At 43.7% G+C, this 19,564-nt stretch overlaps 1 protein-coding gene across 1 annotated transcript; it reads left to right on the forward strand.

Moving 5' to 3' along the window:
- The first annotated feature begins 3,306 nt into the window (after positions 1 to 3,306).
- LOC108920577 (5-hydroxytryptamine receptor 7-like) lies at positions 3,307 to 14,539 on the forward strand. Its single transcript, XM_018729441.2, has 2 exons — positions 3,307 to 3,785; positions 13,332 to 14,539. The coding sequence occupies exons 1-2, from the start codon at positions 3,307 to 3,309 to the stop codon at positions 14,107 to 14,109; spliced, it is 1,257 nt and encodes a 418-aa protein (XP_018584957.2). The 3' UTR covers positions 14,110 to 14,539.
- Positions 14,540 to 19,564: the final 5,025 nt, after the last annotated feature.

Genomic DNA, 19,564 nt, shown 5'->3' on the forward strand with positions numbered 1-19,564 from the left:
GCATAACTTGGACATCAACATAATAGTGAAACCCCAGTGAAGATTTAAAATTTAAGTCTATAACTATGAATTTCTGGTGCCATCTGAATGCTCATGTTATGGTTTATCACTGCAACTGGCTTTGGAGAAAAGTATCTGCTACATTAATGTATAAGAACAGTGTTGGACTTTAGCAATGGACCATCAACCTTGACATGGTGGTGGGGTTTCTGTGTCTCATTGAATTGAGGAGCAAATCTACACAAGAGGTGATCCATAAAACCCTCTATGAGCACACCTAAAAATGTGAGTGTATATGGCATACAACAGGGAACTATAGCACACACCAACACCTCCAATCTAACAAGTTACTATGGCTCTCGAACACGTATACCTAGTTACTGTAAACAAACACCTGGTTGCCATGACTCTCACTTCTAAAACCCCCCACTTGAGTACGAGAAGGCGACTGACATGGAGAGAGGAGAGAGTGATAAGACCTTCAAGGTTCTGGAGCTTTGAGTCTGAACCACACCTCATGCTGCCTTTTCCTGAATCACGATCAAAGTGCATGTTCTTTCAGATAATGTTCAACAGTCCTGAGTTCATGGGTCATCCTGTATGAAAAATCAGTCCGGATTAGTCAGGTCATCACCCGCAAGGTGTCGAGTGGGGGTTGGGTGCAGTACCAGCTGAGTGGTAGGAATGAGCAGCATGGACTTAGATAGGCTGGACCGCAGGGGATGGATGGGATGCGGATGATGTTAAAAACAGTGTAGGAGTAGCGTCACTCGTACACCTCTTCAGTGCTCCATGGAAGGGAGGTAAGATACCTCAGTGCTGCTAAACTGAGGTGGTGCTTCCCATATTTTAACTGTGTTCCAACCACAGGTGGATCACACTCCTCATCCTCCCTTGTATTGCTCATGCTAGTGTTGGAGGAGACGTCGCCTGCTGAAGGAGGAACTCTGTGGACTTTGTGCTGGTCATGGAACAATGGAGAAGCTCTTCTCCTTGGCCTCTGTCACATCCATGTCGGCATGCCCAGTGTCCCCAGTGCTCAGCTGTCCCACGTTCACTGGCCAGCACCATGGAGAGCGCTGTGCCCCCACACCCCCTGCCCCCATAGTGACCTCAAGACATTTACTTACCTTCTTTGAAACCTGGATACGTGGTAAAGCCAACTCAGAACTAAAGTGCGGAGCAGAGTTTACATACGGAGGCACAATTCCAACAACATATTAAAATGAAATATGGAAATGCAATATCACTGTTGGTTTAATACCGAAGAGCAGAGTAATGTAAAAAAAAACATGTAAAAAACCCGTGTAAAGTGTTGGGTGTTACTACCTCGCTGTTATCTGATGGGGTAGAGTGATTAGAGCCACCACCTGAGGCCCTGAAGGACAGAGGACGTTCAAATCCCACCTCCTGCTGTAACACCCAGATGCTTAACCTGAGCCTATTCAGAAAAAAAAGACAATGCATAAATGAGTAAATCATGGTACCCTACATGTATTTAGCACGTGAATTAGGTGCAGGACACATCCCTTACATGATATGGACTGAGTTTTGTGTTAAACTTGATTTTGTAACTTGGATATTTGGCTTTTTATGACTTAATCCAATTGCAGTAAATTTTACTGCAGGACAACTTATTGATTATTGATTTCCAAACATAGGAACTCCAAGTAAAATTTCATTCAAGATTCCTATTAACTGATCTCTTAGTTAAACTCATGTATGAGGACGGGCATTATATATAAGTTCACGCAGTTCAGTAAAAATCCATTAAAAACTTGTTTATAATGTGGTATTTTATAGAAAAACTGCAAAATACCTTTAAACAGTAAGCAGTTTACTTGTCTGGGAAGAGATCTCAGATACATCTACTGCAATTTTACGTCGGAATAATAAATGATGAAAACTTCCCCATCTTTGTTACCAAAAATACACATGAACAATGAATATCTATGAACTCAGGTCTTATTTGGTTCGTAAAGAAATTAACTACAAAAACATTTCAAAGCTTCTACGTAGAGGAACGTGGGAAAATATTAAAGAAAAATAACTAAGGAACCGGTTGAGGCCACTTGGAACTTAAACTGTGACTTCAGGGAGAATATTCGAAAATAAGGGTAAATTCGACTGCAGATAATATTTCCTTCAATATTCGTATGTTTTTTTTTTTGTCTCATTTTGCCTTGAAATTGTTTTTTTTTTTTTAACTGGCTTTTCAGCTCAACAGGACAAAATAATTCTCTGCTGAGGATGAGGGGGAGGAATGTGGAGACGCGCGACCACTTGGTTGTGAGAAAAAGCTTCATCTTTTCCCCACCTCTCGAGTGGGAGCAGGACGCGGGGAACAAGCCAGTCCGCACCGAATCCAGCCCACGATGGCGTGACGATGCGTGCCTGGTGCGCGTGAAGCTCGGAGGAAAGACCGACCTGGCTGAAGCATCCACCATGGCATGATCTGGGGCCGGAGCTCCGAGGAATCAGGAGGCTCCAGGACTCGACGCGTATCGGGACGTTTCTCAGTGACGGTTTTCCTCCCCGACTCGTGTTTGCACGTGTGGCGCGAGGGGGCACTTATTTCCCAGCAACGGCTGGACCCGTTCAGCGGGGAATTATTGTGCGCAAAGGAATTATTTTTTTTCTTCTTCATTCTAATCCTTCATGATGATTCTAATCGGTAACAAGGAGGGCGTTTAGAGAGGCGTCGTCGAACGGTGAGTCGCGAACACCGCTCTCACAATATACTATAGAATATATAGAATATACTAGAATCATGTAGAACACATGATCATAGAATATAAATACTTTTCACTCACTGGACTGGTTGCTCACTTTCTCAACGTAACTTGTTTGCACCGATGATCATCGATTATACCTGTAATACGGCGCGGCGTGATTATTTAGTAGTTCGCAGAAATAGTTTGACGACGTGTCTAGTGGGAAATATTGCTTTACCCGATCCGATCTATACCAATGTTTCAATCGTTGGCTCCGGTTATTAAGGATGAGCGCGTTGAGACTGGCGCTGAACGGGCCGGGCTAAGTGCTGCACACCTGAACCAATGATCTCTCCGAATCATCATGTGTGTCGTTCAATGCACCTGCTGCCTTGGGAATCTCAGAATTCGTCACTGGAACTCGTTTGCACCGATTATTATCGATTACCTGTCAGCCGTCTAACCCCGTGCGTTCCCACCACCCTTCGCGGCCAAACGCTCGACATGGGACCCATGATGGGTGCGCGTCTGCGGCTGACGGCGAGCGCGTAATTGCGCATCGCCGCGCTCGTCCGCGCCGCTGCTCATAATGATGATCCACAGCGACCCAGAAGTGCGGCTCAACAACCAGGCACTGCGTTCGGACACGTGGCCGGCTCTGGTGCCGTCCGCCGCCAGCGCTCGGGAGCCTCCGACCCCGGAGAGGCTCCTCGGAAACGGGACCAATTCCACCGACTGCGGGGAGGACATCCTCCTGTACGGCGACGTGGAGAAGGTCATCATCGGCATCGTTCTGTCTGTAATAACGCTGACCACGATCGGAGGGAACTCTCTGGTCATCATCTCCGTGTGCATCGTCAAGAAGCTCCGGCAGCCTTCCAACTACCTGGTGGTGTCGCTGGCGGCGGCCGACCTCTCGGTGGCCCTGGCCGTGATGCCCTTCGTCATCATCACGGACCTCGTGGGGGGCGAGTGGCTCTTCGGCAAGGTCTTCTGCAACGTCTTCATCGCCATGGACGTGATGTGCTGCACGGCATCGATCATGAACCTCTGTCTCATCAGCGTGGACAGGTGAGGCTCGCAGGACCATGGCATGCGTAAACGTGCGTAAAAAGTCACGCAAACCGGTGCATCAGCCAGCTCTTCTGTCCAGAGTGACTTACACTGATTTACCATTTTACACAGCAGGGTCATTTTTACTGTATCAGTATCACGGTAAGTACCTTGCTCAAGGGTACTATAGCAGGATGTGGGATTCAGACCTGTTTCCTGCAGGTCCTTTACGCTGCCTGGTGCACATTTACATGGACAGTAAACACATGATCAACCCATAAAGTAGACACTTTTCTAAATAATAATATAATAATTATTATTATTCTTATTGTTCTCATTGTTGTCAACGGTATAGAGACCAGAGTCAAAACAGAGAGAGAAAATGCAAATACATGATCTTAAAACTAGGCAAAGGGTTGCGATGTTCGTGGCTGTTAATCTGATCTTCATGTGATCGTCACTTCATAATCCCTCTATCATTGTGAATGTCCATGGTTGGACACTGTTTACTGAACTGCTTATTCACTTATGTCTTTTTTTATTTCATCTCTACGCTTGTGCAGCTCCCTGGGTGTCTTCAGAATAGAGAGCTATATAAGAATAAATAGTATTGTCTTGTACTGTACATGTAAGCCAGGGCATTCATTTCCCACATTATGTCTTTACAGCAGGGTGATGTTATTTACAGAGATTAATATTTGTTATAACATGGATTTTCATTTATTTACTTTAAAGTCATTTGCATTCAGGTACGTATTTATTACGAAAGCATTTCTTTCCAAGTGTTCACGTCAGACGAAGCGAGGGCTTTTTGGAAGATGCCTCTCAGCAATATGTCGCAGCTGGGACTTGACCGCAACAGCACTTGGCTACAGCCTAAAACCCTGCAGACACGTAGAATATTCATGCGTCTACTTCTGCCAGAGTAATCTTTTCGTCGGGTCGTGGACCTGTCGCAGAGGATGGAACCACCCCTGGACATGGTCTTGTACATCTCTACCTTTTCCTCCTGTCACATTTTATTTATAAACCTCCTCTTCAATATTAATGATGCTCGAAAGGAATTTAAAGAGGAAAAAAACCATTTTATGGTCTTGTGCAAGTTTTGAGGCCTCTGCAGCGGTACCTAAAGTTCAATTTTTACTGTCACACAGATAGACGCTGAGCTCAAGACAAGCGGCAAGGAAAATATCTGCCTGCCCAGCTGGTTTAAATCATCAGCTTAGTGTGATAACCAGTGGGTTATTCTTAGAGCCCGTTCTGTGCGGTCAGGACGCATTAATGCAGCCGCTGTCAGCAATGCTGCTCACTACAGGCTCAGTGTCCCGCGCAACGAGATGATCCCGCGCTTGCGAAGAGACGGTAAACACAGGTAATTTGCGGGACAGGAGACGCGCAGATATCGCGTGGGACGTTCGCGCAGGATGCGCTCTCTGAACGTTTGTGAGCCGAGGCTGCGAACAGCGAGGAGCTTCCCGGGAAGGAACATGCTGAGAGACTCGTGGAAATGTCAAAGGCAGTTATGAGGAGACAGATGTGACCTAAGGGAGACGGCAGAGCCCCTGGGGCCGGCGTCTGCTCCATATGGAGTGTCTCAGACATCAGTCAAGGCCGAGAATGCACCCTTTCGCATGGATCGCGGCCACTTCTGATGTTAATGGTCTTTTACGGAGAAGCAGGTCGAGGCAAACCGGCTTCGGAGAGAGGACAAAGCGTCTTAAAACGCTCCGTGTTTATTCTGCGGTGGTTTGTAGGCCCCTCTCTCCTCTTTGTGTCCATTACAGCTCACCGTTGGCACCGTCATGGTTTTACAACACTCGCTGTCTCTTTGGACGCTGTAGCCGGTGTCAGTGTCAGCTGAAATTTAAAATTATTTAGCGAAGATGATAAATACACATGCGTTATACAGTGCCGCTTGAAAGTGTGTCAACCCTGTAGGGATGGACATTACTCTTGTGTAAAATATTGAAATAAAAAGAAAATCTAAATATTAAATTGTAAAATAAATAAATGAGTATGATTTACACCCCTGATTCTACTTACTTACTTGGTTTTACCGGTACGACTTGGGTTCACTTATTTTTACACCTGCACTACTTGTGTGTTTCTACTACACACACGATTTCCTCCACAGTAACACACGGAACTGGTCATTACACACCCGTTATGTCATGTGAGAAACACTGATTCTCATTAAATACCCATTTCGTGGTAAAACTAAAGGACACAAGGGATTCACATACTTTCAAGCAGCACTGTATATAGGATGTGGTGAATAATTTGAAAGTACGCCGATTCCACGCACAACGGGGTAATATTCTGTGAAATCACCCCAATTCGGGCAATTCCAGTTGGTCAAATTACCATTATCTCAAATGGAAAAAGAAATAATTGGTTCCCGAATAAACGCTGCTACCTAAATACTAAAACGGGCATTTTAATGCATAGCAATGACAACACCGACACGATAAACTTTGTAACAAAAATATTATTTATCCCTTATCTTTTAATGTTATTTTTTTTCATTCATTCCTTATCAATAACTGCTTGTCCAATGCAGGGCTACAGAGGTTCAATCTATCCGGGAAGCGTAGGGCGTGATGCAGGGTATCACCTTGGGTGGAAACATTTTGATAATTCAGCTCATGGATGGTTGAGATAAAAAGAAATAAACTACATCATATGTTTTGTATGATAGTAACTGGACATTTCTGTAGAAATGACATGTGTATTAAGTGTGAGCTCTTGTAATAAGCAATAAGAAGTCTAATTTCTGCAGTTAAATTTCTAAAATTCTACACACACACTTTGCTGATATGTTACTAGGACGTATATTACATGTCCTAGTAACATATAGGGACAACTGGTAGGTTAGTGGTCAGAACTGCTGCCTTTAGACCTAAAAAGGTCGCAGGTTTCAATCTCACCTCTAGCTGTAGTATCTTTGAGCAAAGTACTTACTCTAAGTAAGTAAATAGTTGTAAAAAGGAGCTTAACGTTGTAAATTGCTTTGGAGAAAAGTGTCAGTTGAATGAATGAATGTAAATTACATGTGATCCCAGGTTATGGAAAGTACAACGTGGTAAAGTTCAGTCAGAGTGGATATTTTCCACTGTGAAAAGCAGTAAATTGAAATGTTGGTTCTGTCTCAGCTTTGACATCACACCCCCCTTTTCCCCCCCGAGAGCAAAGAAACTGGCATCAGGTGAGCGGCGCCCTCCTCGTGCCAAACCGTCCGCCTAGAATCGCGGATCCTCCTGTTTCAGGTTCGCCTCTGTGTGAAATAACGTCCGAGACCTGAACTGAGCGCAAAGACCTTATCAGGCTGCTGCACGCGGGAACGACTGTCACGTGCTCGGCAGGCCGCGGGGCGGCGAGGCGTCGTCTCCGGGATATAAAAATAACACAAAGCGGCTAGTAGAGTCTGAAAGGGGCCACAAGTCAGGGTCTGAGCGGAAGGTGCCCTCGTCTCCGACGCTGCTCAGTGGTTCAGAATGTCAAGGGGAACGGTGTGAGAGCTGATGTACGCTGTTACTTACCAGCTGGGAGGAAAGTGTTCCTACGGTGTTTCAGCAGAGCTGAGCGTTAACCACAACGAAAAAACACCCTGCCCACTCCTTGTTCGAACCTCCGCCGTCTGGCAAACCGTTCAGGACAATAAAATCCTGCACCAACAGACTGAGGAACAGCTTCTTTCCCAGAGCTGTGGCCTCCATCACACCCTCCCTGCCCAAGGCCACCTCCTTTTCTCCCCCACATCCACCACCAATGGATGCTAAGGACTGAGGACCCCAAAGTTCTGTCTAATATTTATTTATTTACTTACTTGTTTGTTTGGTTGTTTGTCTCAAGTGTTCTTTCTGCTGCTGCTCTTCTGGGCGGTTGCTACACGGAATTTCATCGTACTGCATACAGTGACAATAAAGTATCTTATCTGAGTATTTCAAAGATACTTCATGTATTTACAATACATTATTCCAGAAAATTGTTAAAAAAAGAGAAAAAGACAGCTCGTGCTATAGTTTGGCCTGCAGTTTGAAAGTAATGCATCATACAGTTATATTGCCATTGATTAATTATGGAAACACTTCTATTTCCAAGGATACAAAAACACATTTTGAGAGATGCAGTCAAAATGCGCATCTTTCTTGTACCACTGTTCTACTGGTGGATGTTAATAATTATAAATTACATATAATTAATATGGGGGGCATGGTGGCACAGTGGGTTGGATTGGGTCCTGCTTTCCGGTGGGTCTGGGGTTCGAGTCCCTCTTGGGTTGCCTTGCAACGTACTGGCGTCCCGTCCTGGGTGTGTCCCCTCCCCCTCCATCCTTATGCCCTGAGTTGCTGGGTTAGGCTCTGGTTCCCCGCAACCCCGTAGGGGACAAACGGTTCAGAAAATGTGTGTGTGTGTGTGTGTGTATAATTAATATTTAACATCTTTGTTGGGGGGATGGGGGGCGTGGTGGCACAGCAGGCTTGGCCGGGTCCCGTTGTGTGGTGGGTCTGGGGTTCGAGTCCTGCTTGGGGTGCCTTGTGATGGACTGGCATCCTGCCCTGGGTGTGTCCCCTCCCCCTCCAGTCCTGCACCTCCTGCTGCCGGGTTAGGCTCCAGCTCGCCGCGACCCGCTTGGGACAAGTGGTTTCAAACGGTGTGTGTGTGTGTGTGTGTGTGTGTGTGTGTGTGAGAGAGAGAGATCTTCATTGTGTGTCTGAAGATGTAGATGAAAGGTCTCAAAATCTTGGAACAGTTGGGATTTGAAGTCAGAATCAATGTATCATCCACACAAAGTCAAAGGAAATGAATGGGCAACTGAGATTTTATAGACCATAAATTCCTGAATAAGAGTAGAACTTGTGGTATTGATTACAAATGAAGTTGATTAAAAGGTGTAACATGGGTTGATCTTCTATGTTTTATTACATGAGTCGGCACGATGGCACAGCGAGTTGTGCTGCTGTTTCGCAGTGCCTCGGTGGTGCAAGAGGACATGGGTTTGATCCCTGCTCAGTCTGCGTGGAGTTTGCATGTTCTGTGGGTGCTCTGGTTTCCTCCCACACTCCAAAGACATGCTGTTCAGGTCCCCCATAGTGTGTGAGTGACAGAGAGAGTGTGTGTCGTCCACTGATGTATGGATGAGTGACCCACTGCAAGTAGTGTATCTAGCAGTGTAAGTCACCACAGTGAAGAAGGTGTGTGGGCTGATGATACTGCATAGAGTTCATTGGAAGTTGCTCTGGAGAAAAGCATCTGCTAAAAAAATAAAGGTAACTACTGCTTTAAAAGTAATTATAATTAGCAGCCTGATGTTGCATGGGAATTCCAAAAGAAGAGAGCTGTCTCGAACACACCCCGAGGGCGAGGAGCTCAGAGACACTGACCGAGGGTAGATAGTTGGTATGGGGTCAGCGAGGAGCAGCTGTGGAGCAGAGTGTGGAGTGTTAATGCACTTCTCCGAAGTGCCTGGAGGAGCCCATCTGCAGGCTGCGTCAACTTCTGCCGCTTCACAGATCACATTGCTGCTTACGCTCCACACGCAACCCCCCCCCCCACCCCGCTGAACATGTAGCTCATCTGAGGGCTAAACTTTGAAGTACAAAAAGTCGTAGATGTAAGCAAAATCAGAGCAATGAGCAGCCGTAAAGGTCACACCAGCGAAGGGACAAATCACAATTCTGTGTCACATCTGCAGTGTGCCTTAAAGCAATGGCATTATGCATAATGAATGAATGAAGGAATGAATCCCACATTAAAATTTTCTAATTTGATAAGACAAGTATTGAACGATTTCTTCGCTTTGCAAATTAATTTGCGTAAATATCAAATCCTTACAAATTCTACACAAAACAATTTTTTGCTCGCTTTTCTGCTTTGCGTGTTCAACTCTACGTTGTCACTGTGTCCAAAATACTTCCATGATTGGGAAGCGAAAGTAACATTTGCTGATGGAAAAGTAATAATCGAATATGATTCTCAAAAGGTTTGTCACATAGTGTTGCGGGGCGTCAGAGATCCTTGAAACATGTCATCTGTGACCACAATATAATCACCAGAAGCTGAGAAATCGGTTCTTTAAAACTGAACAAACGTGCCAACCAGTCTGCACAATCTGCACGTTGCCTTCCTCTCAGATCCCTTGTGATCAATAATTGAACGGCTAGGTGAAAATTTGGGGTCATTTCATTAGTAAAAAAAAAAAAAAAAAGCATGGGACGCCACTCTCCAACTTTGTGAGCAGATAAACTATTTACGAGGGAGCGTCAAAAAAGTATCTGCAACATTAAAAATGAAAAATGCTAATTATTGCAGAGACTTTCTGACTCTCCCTTGAAATTTGCCGCCGAATTCTAGCGGTTGTGTGTTTGTGTGCCTCTTGCACATCTCTGCATAAGGTGTCGGTCGGCAGAGACCATTCTTCCCGCTCGGCTCCGTCTCCTAGTTTCCACACCGGACGTCACATCTTTTCCATCTGAATAACTAATTGCCTTACGCACCCCTGACTCATTCTGTCCTCAAAAAATATCATGCTGCATCACTCATGGGGCAGAAACACAATGACAGAACTGTTGCTCACACACACCCTAAGGTAAGCGGAGCTCTAGGAAACGAAGGGGGGCTCAGCGCCAAGAACATGTGGACACAGGACAGAAAGATCTGCTGTGACATCGTGAAATTCCCTTTTCACAGGACGGAGAATAACTCTGAGGTTCTTCATCAGGTGCAAAGAATTAATTGTACAGTAAACGAAGAATTTGTGTGTAGAGTACAATTGTGAACTGGCCAAACTCTCACTTCACCCTTTCAGTGTTTTGATTAGCGTACAGAAATTAATATACCTGTAAAAAGTATTCACTCCCTTGGATTTTTTTCCATGTTTACGCTTTTATAACATTCAATCAAAAATTGTAAGTTGATTTGTAGAAATATGTTTTTACGTTGGTATTAAAGATATCTTTCTCTTGATCGGTGTCAAAAAAGCCTAATGAAATCCACTGCTATTCAATACTGCAAAAGAATAAAACATGAAAGTCCAAGGGGGGGTGAAAATTTTCATCGGTACTGTAGCTACTACACAGCGCACAAAAATTAAACATCCCAGTCTGTATGTGTACGGCTGGCGATGGCAGGAGGCACAGGGACAGTACTGTACTTCCAGGCCTTGTTCACTCCTTCCTCACCTGTAAAATATTTTCTTCATAAACACCTATCAATAGCTGCTCTATAAACACTTTTGTCAGTGTACGTTAAATCCAGGAGGTGGAACCGGAGAAAGTACGACTGAGATACTTTTTCCTCGATTAACCGGGCTAAATGCAATTAGAGGCCATGTTGACTGTTGTGTTACTGGGTAAACAAGTTCAGAATCAATTTGTCCAAATGGTCGGTATCAGTCTTGGCGCGCTGCTGGAATGCCAAGTCCGGGTCACTAGATTCCATCTCTGTAATTAAATCAGAGTCAACGCAAAGGACAAACACATCTCAAATTGTCAGGAAACATATAGTACAATTATCACGGTGAGAGGGAAAAAAACAATCTCTGCTCAGCAGAAAAGATTTTACACTGTAGTTCCGATACTCGGCAGTTTGGTTTTTTGAACGGAGACCTGCTGTTGTATTCTTGAACGTCTCGTTGTAGAGATAAGTAGAGTATACAGTGAATAAAGCATGTAAAGGCAATTTAATGATGCTTGCCCACGGCTCCCTTTTCATAACAGGCCATCAAGGTCATACCGACTGCAGAGGTGGACGCTGAGCTGCACAGAAGAGCAGTCTCCCAGCAGTAATGACGTCAATTAGGGTACGAGCAGGGAGTGAGTGTCCCCTGTGAGGACCTGGCCTGCCTGGTTACTCTTTGGGCTGTTTTGAATTGAACGGTCTGACAAGCTGCCCCGCTCTCCTCAAATGCTGTGGCGTCTCCTTGTTATGGAGGACAGGAGAAAAAAAAACAGTCCTAATCCGTTCCAGGTCCTCCATGTTATGTAAGTGCCCCCTGCTGCTGTCAGCATCCTTCACATTCAGCGCTGTCAGCATCTCCTAACCTATGATTGTTTTCTTTGAGCTGAATTTCTCCAGTCTGGATCCATAGTATCTACTTATAATATTGTAATGTGGTTCGCAGTGATTATACCTAGTGTTTAGGGTCAAGGGCTTCAGTATAGTTCAAGAAGATTGCTGGCTTAAGTTAAATTCAGTGTCGGTGCAATTTATTTTCTCTTCTCACACAGTGACACAATGCACTGAACAAAGGATCAGAGGGATAATGTAAATAAAAGTTTGGCTATACATTAAATTACCACCATAACAATGCCATTATTAAAGCTGTAAGTAAGCCAACTGACTACAGAAGAAAGGAACAAAAAACTTCAAATCGAAAGGCAAGAGAGAAAAAAAACCTCTGGGGATCCAAGGGCAGCCCAGCCCTCCTGCGTCTTTCTTTAAAAAAAAAAACTTTTAAGTCAATTTACAGGTATTTATAACATTGTCACTAAATGCTAATAAGTTGATGTCCCCGGTTCACATAGTCATGTCATGTCCACCATGGCATAGTCGTCAGCTTCCATCAACATGGAATGCTGGTACCATGGTTGGTCACCTAGGGTCTCATTATGGGGTAACAATGCTCAAGAAAGAAAGAAAGAAAGGGTTAATAACAGACTACATAACGACATTAGAGTTTTATACTGAAAAAACATAAGACAGCAAACAGGAATTACAACAGTCATGGATACACAAGAGAGAACATTCAAGTCTTAAGCCTGGATTTAAAGGCTGAGACAAACAGAGCATTCCAGACAATAACGATTTGTACATAGCAGACTATTCCAAAGTTTAGGTCATCTATAGCTAAAGGCATTACCTCCTACTGAGATCTTATGGATCACAGATACTTTAAGGTAACCCGCATCCAATGAAGGAAGACAACTTTCTGGAACATAAAATCAATAATCTCACTAAGATAAACTGAAGCAATGCCATTTACTGCCTTACAGGCCAAAAAGTCACAGAATGTGACCTACTGTTGCCGTTGAGACAGGTACTTAAGGGAGAATTCAGAGTGAACAGAAAGGACAGTTCTAGGAAAAAGAAATCAATATTTTCTGTTTCATCGGGGCCCATTAGAGCTGCTCTCGACCGACTTTTCATTACCGCCCTGCTGTGATGAAATGAGCTCCTGCCGCCAACAGTCAGGTACTCGTGTTATGTTGCAGACCACACTGTTCCAGGACTCACGGCAGCCAAACACTCACTCATGCCCAGTTTCTAAAATTTGCCGGAAATATATTTTTTTCAAGCTTGCAATTTATTTTAACTGAGAATTTTGGCGCCCCTAGACGACTGCCTAGGTTCTCCTGATCATAAGACCAGCTGTTAGTCCAGGAGAGATTAAAAAGGTTTCACTACAAAGGTCTGATTCTCTCTGTGTGAGTGTTGAGCTCAACCAGAGCCTTAAGTTCATTGTGGTTGCTCACTGAATAGAAAGGTACTGACGTCTACAGCCACAAACAGGTTGTTTTCAACATTTCCCTCATCCCTTGTGTTCTGTAATCCTTCCTCTTGTAGGTACCTGGGCATCACACGGCCCCTGACCTATCCGGTTCGGCAAAACGGCAAACTCATGGCCCAAATGGTCTTCACCGTGTGGCTGCTTTCAGCCTCAATCACGCTGCCGCCACTCTTCGGCTGGGCCACCAACGTTACCGTGGACAGGGTGTGTCTCATCAGCCAGGATCTGGGCTACACCGTCTACTCCACCGCCGTGGCCTTCTACATTCCCACGGCCGTCATGCTCATCATGTACTACCGCATCTACCGGGCCGCCCAGGTGAGCGCCGCTCGCCACAAGAACATGAGCTTCCCCCGGCAATCGGCCCAGTTGGGGGTCTATGGCGACGGGCAACCGGAGCAATGGCCCGAACGCCGGCCGTCACGTCGAGACCGCATCATGGAGGAGCTGGCCACCCTCTCCCGCAAGCTGCGGCCTGACCGTCGGAACATCTCCGTGTTCAAGCAGGAGCAGAAGGCGGCTCGCACCCTGGGCATGATCGTGGGAGCCTTCACCTTCTGCTGGCTGCCCTTCTTTGTGCTGTCGGCTGCCCGGCCCTTCATCTGCGGGGTTACGTGCAGCTGCATGCCCCTACGCTTGGAGCGCACGTTGCTCTGGCTCGGATACACCAACTCGCTGCTCAACCCACTCATCTACGCCTTCTTCAACCGCGACCTGAGGACTACATTCTGGAACCTGCTTCGGTGCCGCTACCGCAACATCAACCGCAGACTGTCTGCCGCGGGCATGCATGAGGCCCTCAAGGCCAAGGAGCGACTCGACCACATCCTGTAACGGTTGCCATCATTCAGTACGAAACGCCTCGCGCCACTTCTCTTTACACTTTGACCGTGTACCTACAAAAGTTCTTAACATTGAACTGATTGACAGATCTCACTATGATGTTACAAAGTGATTTTTTTTTAAATAAATATCTGCTTGTTTGTAATTACAGTTAAAATCAGTGAAATTACTGTTTAACAGTAATAGAAAAAGGGTTTCTGTGGCGTTACTGGGATGCTGCACAGATGCTGCTTGAAAGTATGTGAACCCTTGTGTCCCTAAGTCTTACCACAAAATAGTTCTTAAATAATAATAGGTGTGTAATGACCAATTCCATAATGATACTTTAGAGGAAATAAGGTGTGCAGGAGATATACGCGAGTAGTGCAGGTATAAAAATAAGTGAATCCAAGTTGTATTAGTTAAACCCAGTAGATAAGAAGAGTCGGGTATGTAAATCATAGTCATTTACTCATTTTATAAGTTTATTGTAAGATGTAACATTTAGATGTTTTAATATTTTATACAAGAATAATGACCATCAATATACAGGGTTCACATACTTTCAATTAACACTGCATTTGCTGGCAGCTCAGTGAAAATACATAGATACTGGTGAAGCACATGTGAGGTGCAGGGTTTTATACAGTTTACAGAGCCAACAGATGGAGCACATACTGCATGTCTAAATCTGCGAGACAGACTGTCATTTAGAATTACATCCACTCTGATGAGATGACACAGGTGTATTAATCACCCGGTGTAAAACAGGGTGCGTATTTTCACATTGCACATTTTTTATGCACTGGTTCGATTTTAACCTATTTCTGCAGTACCCTTGGGCAAGGTACTTACCCTAAATGCTCCAGTAAAATTACCCAGGTGTAAAAATGGATAAATAATGGTAGGAAGATTAACACTGGAACTTGCCTTGGAGAAAAGTGTTAGATAAATGAGTAAATGTAAGTAAAAATCACTTTCTGACTACTAACACCCACTCATCATTAAAGAGAGAAACTGCAAAGATTTTTTGGTAATAATACACAGCCGTTTATGTGTGTTTTTGTTTACCTTTACAAAGGGAACAATCATGTTGGATGCCGCTGTACCTTAGGGTTAGGGTTAAGGGTTTATTCAGATTATTGAGCGATTCCTGCCACGAACACGTGGAACGTTCTTCATCTTTTTACTGATCTCCAACTTCAGATATAAAGACTGTTTTTTCACTTCTATTCTATGGTCACCAGTGTTAAAACCAAAACATGTTGTGCACTTGCCATCAGTGCAAGACAGCGTTGCCTTACATCTCTTTATTCATTTATGCATTTATTTGTGTACATACAGTGCTTATTTTTTAAATATCTGTACAGCAAATGTGTTCTTCCTGGTAAATGTGTATTAAATGATTATTGGTTGGTGTCTCTGTTCAGCCGAGTTCCATCAAAGTGATGGAAGTGTAAGATTGACACCAACATGCGCGACATTGTCTTTGGAATCAAAAACTATTCATACATGTTTATTTTTGAGGACAATCCTCATGTTATTTATGACTTGTTTTGTTTTCTTTCTTTTGTAATTAAAAAAAAAAAAAAAAAAAAAAAAAATCTAAGGATTAATTAGATCCAAACCCACAGGTCTGGATATGAGGCACCGCACCTGCCCGCTGCACCATGGTACCACCCTCAAAATACCCTCAGCCCTTATGTAACAGGGCTCCCGTAAAACGAAAAACCACTGAAAGAGCTTCTGGAAACTTATACCTAAGAGCAGCAGGGGGCGTATTCATTAGAGTTGCCACTTTTAAATCGGAAGGTTGCAGGTTCCAATGGCCATTAACGTTCTGAGCGCTTCACTTTAATTCTGATTTCTTTTATCTTTAGCAGCTGAAACAAGCGAATGTTGATTTACCTTCCAGTAGACATAATTTTCCTCAAATATCCATAAATAATAGATAATTATTCAAAAATATTTGTTGTTTTGTCAAGGAAATGCTATCTAGAGATGAACTTCTAAGAACACTGGTCCATGATCACTGAAGTGTAAAAAGAGAAAATCTCAGTAGGCAGCTGCAGGGGTGCAATCACTGTTATTAACAGTAACCCTAAATCTAACTGTAATCCATAACCCCTAACCCAGTCTCTACACTATATACTACACTGTATACTGTTTTAACAAGTCTTGATACCTGTTCTTGAGATGGATGAAGGAGCATAACCTTCAGTTGTGTTTCAGTGACAATTAATGGTTCTCTAGACATTCTGAGGTCTCCTTAGCTGTGTTTTAAATGTCAGACCACTCCCAGCAATTGTACACGTCTATTATGGGATTGCAGTGGAATACGAGTTCAGTGGAACAGAGTTCATTCAACCACTCAACGAACAAAAAGTCAGATTTGCACCCCCTCCCTATGAGAAAGTTATAACGTGGATCGACTGCTGTTACACATTTGTCACGGAACTGTATTTAATATATTTCTGAAGTCCACACCTAAAGTTCCATCTCCACATATGTACAGTAGTTGATACAAGTATCTCAACTTTTTTCCACTAGAAAAGGTAACATTTGTAATGCATGATAATTCTAATACATTCTGGAATATCTCGTCACCTTCTGGAACTTATTAGCAGTGTGTACTCACTATTGTAAACCATTACCCTTGTATCATGAGTCCGTCTGTATTTGCAGTTTCTGTTACGTTTGTCTCTATGCTGCTGTGACCCAACTGTTGTTAATTAATAATAAAAAAAAAAAAAAACAGCCTCTGATATGATGCATGTGCCCAGGAGGTGGAAGACACACACCAACCCCGTTCTCTACAAAGCCAACCCACAAACACAGTAAAATGTCAACAGCCTCCGTAAGGTCACCAGCTCCACTATTTGGCCGCTACGCCTCGGTGCCACCGACAGCCCTGCTGGTACACATCGCACTGTACAGCATGTGATTCGCCGGGCGGTACGATGACAATATTTCAATATGATTCCCTGCTACGGTGCAAAAAACTCCCTAAACCCTTGACTGAATTCCTTAGTAATTTCCAGGTAAAACATGGTGGAAAAATAAATATTTGATCTCGTTTTGATTTACGCAAGTTACCTGAGCGACACAACACAGGCGGAAATCTCCCTGGGATGTTCAGCTACAAAATTTGAATTAAAACTTTTGTATATTTTCATAGATTTTGATGATGTTGACGTTGAAGTGATTTCTGACTGAAGTTCACAAACAGAAACCTCGAGAGTTATTACCCATAATCGTATTTTTTTTTTGTTCACCTCATCACCCTAAATCAAAATCATTGTCAATAGGGCATCCAGTAAAAACCCACTTCCTGGCGGCAGGTACATTCTCACCCTTGGTACCATGGTGTACTCCTCATCATTTTCACTAGGAGTCACTCCTCCCATTCTGTCAGCAGCCGGAAGATGATTCAAAATGACGGTAACGTTCCGTTACCCACAAAGACGTCAAGACGATGACCCAAACGCTCTGCAACAAGACACGTTCCACCAAAAGCTTCGACTTCTTCCATCCAATCTCGCTTCTTGTCTCCTTCGCAAGCTTCAGGCACCGAGGAGAAGAGAGGAGAGGACACCAGGTGCCTCTTCGCCTCATTGACCCGACCCCACTTGCACGCTCCTGACGAAATGTGGACAAATGACATGGCAGAGGCCTGATGGGACAGGATATGAGACTTGACCAAAAGAACAAATGAACAAACTATTTTTAGTTTTTCCTGCTCCATGGTGTACTTCTGAAGCTGATGAAGGCATTTGATCCAAACAATGATCCTTTCACCAAATTTTTTTTTTTTTTTTTTATTCTTTATTCTTGAAAATATGGTCTTGACTTTAATGGCTCACAGGTAAAGACCAATTATGTTCTGTTAAGAGACAATTGTGTCCTTGTTGCAAAGTAATTTTTTTTTTTTTTAATACCCGTGTAAACTTGGGAGTTTCCTGAGCTCAGGGGTTTGAATACTTAAACGGAACGTTTCAGTTATATTTTCTTTACAAAATTTGTAGGCAAAGGGGGATGAACACTTTTGCAAGGCACTGTACACAGACATTAGTCCTTCCAAGTTTCCAGACAGGGTTGTGTTAATCTGCCTGGCAATTCTCCAGCAAGAGTGTATTGGCTATTAAAACTGGAAATCGCATAAATACTCATAAATCAGTGACTCCAGATTATTTTTAAAGCCAGCTGTACGTCGCAGCGGTCACAGCTCAGCAGCTGCACTGTCCGTTTGCAGTAACGGTCCCCCTCCATTACTGCCTTTTTTCCACACTGCCTTTCAATGTCGCGTTTCATCTCTTCGCAGAATGACTCTTTGCTCACAATTACTTCAATTTAGGAAATCTCTCCGATCATTCTTCTAAAGGATACACTTGAGACGGAAAACATTTTTCTTCGAACCCCATTTTAAATCTACTCTTCATTCCTTTAGAGAAAGGGATTTAGAGAAGGATGCTACAATAATAAAATATCACAATGGACAGTTTTGGCCTTGGATTGTCTTTGATATGGAACCTCTTTTTGCAAATTATTTCATCCCTACAGAAAATTGTGAGTGATAGAGGTAGGAATCCTTGATGACTGATCAATTCCGTGCTTGAATTATACCTAATTATTTTAAAAAAATATATTTTTTGCTTTTACATTCACAGTATTCATTTAGCTGACGCTTTTCTCCGAAGCAACTTACAATATTAAGGTTACAATTATTTACCCCTTTATAGGGCTAGGTAATCTTACCGGAGCCATTCAGGGTAAGTACCTCGCTCAAGGGTACTACAGCCAGAGGTGAGACTCAAATCTGCAACCTTTGGGTCCAAAGGCAGTCACTCTACCCACTACGCTACCAGCTGCCCTGTTTGCTACCCCTACACCCTACAGATATATTGGATATGAGGAGGTTAAAAGACATTTACATTTTTCAAGCCCTAAAAACATTGTGGTAATTTAAGCATTATGTGTCTTAAATTTCTTTTTAAATTAGGACCAGCCTCATTGTTATAAGGCAATAATTTTATCTTTAAAGCGAATATTTTGTAACAAATGGAATATACTTTCAATTGATGAGGGACAGTGCAAAGCTTAGGGCAGCAGGTAGCTTAATATACAAACTTATCACTAAGTTGGGTCGCAACGTCTTCATGATTTTCAAGAGGCAGCAGCTGGAAATTAGGGCACAGAAGTGAACTGTTCACTCTACAGTCAGGACTTTCAAAGAGTTGATCCCGAATATACAGTGGACCCCCAGCTAACATCCTTCCAGCACGTTTGCCCTCCGTTGCAATCGATTGATTTCACTAACGTCATTTAGCGTCTTACGTCATCTTAGTGTCCTGTAGACCCAGCTGCCCCATGTGGTCCTGGAGTTTCCTGAGGGCAGGAACAACTTAGTGCGTCTCGCACCAGGCTACGCAAACTCACTCTAGCCTATCAGCACGCAGCATCCCTTACC

The sequence above is a fragment of the Scleropages formosus genome, chromosome 1 (assembly GCF_900964775.1).
Source record: "Scleropages formosus chromosome 1, fSclFor1.1, whole genome shotgun sequence".
In the NCBI taxonomy this organism is placed as follows: Eukaryota; Metazoa; Chordata; class Actinopteri; order Osteoglossiformes; family Osteoglossidae; genus Scleropages; species Scleropages formosus.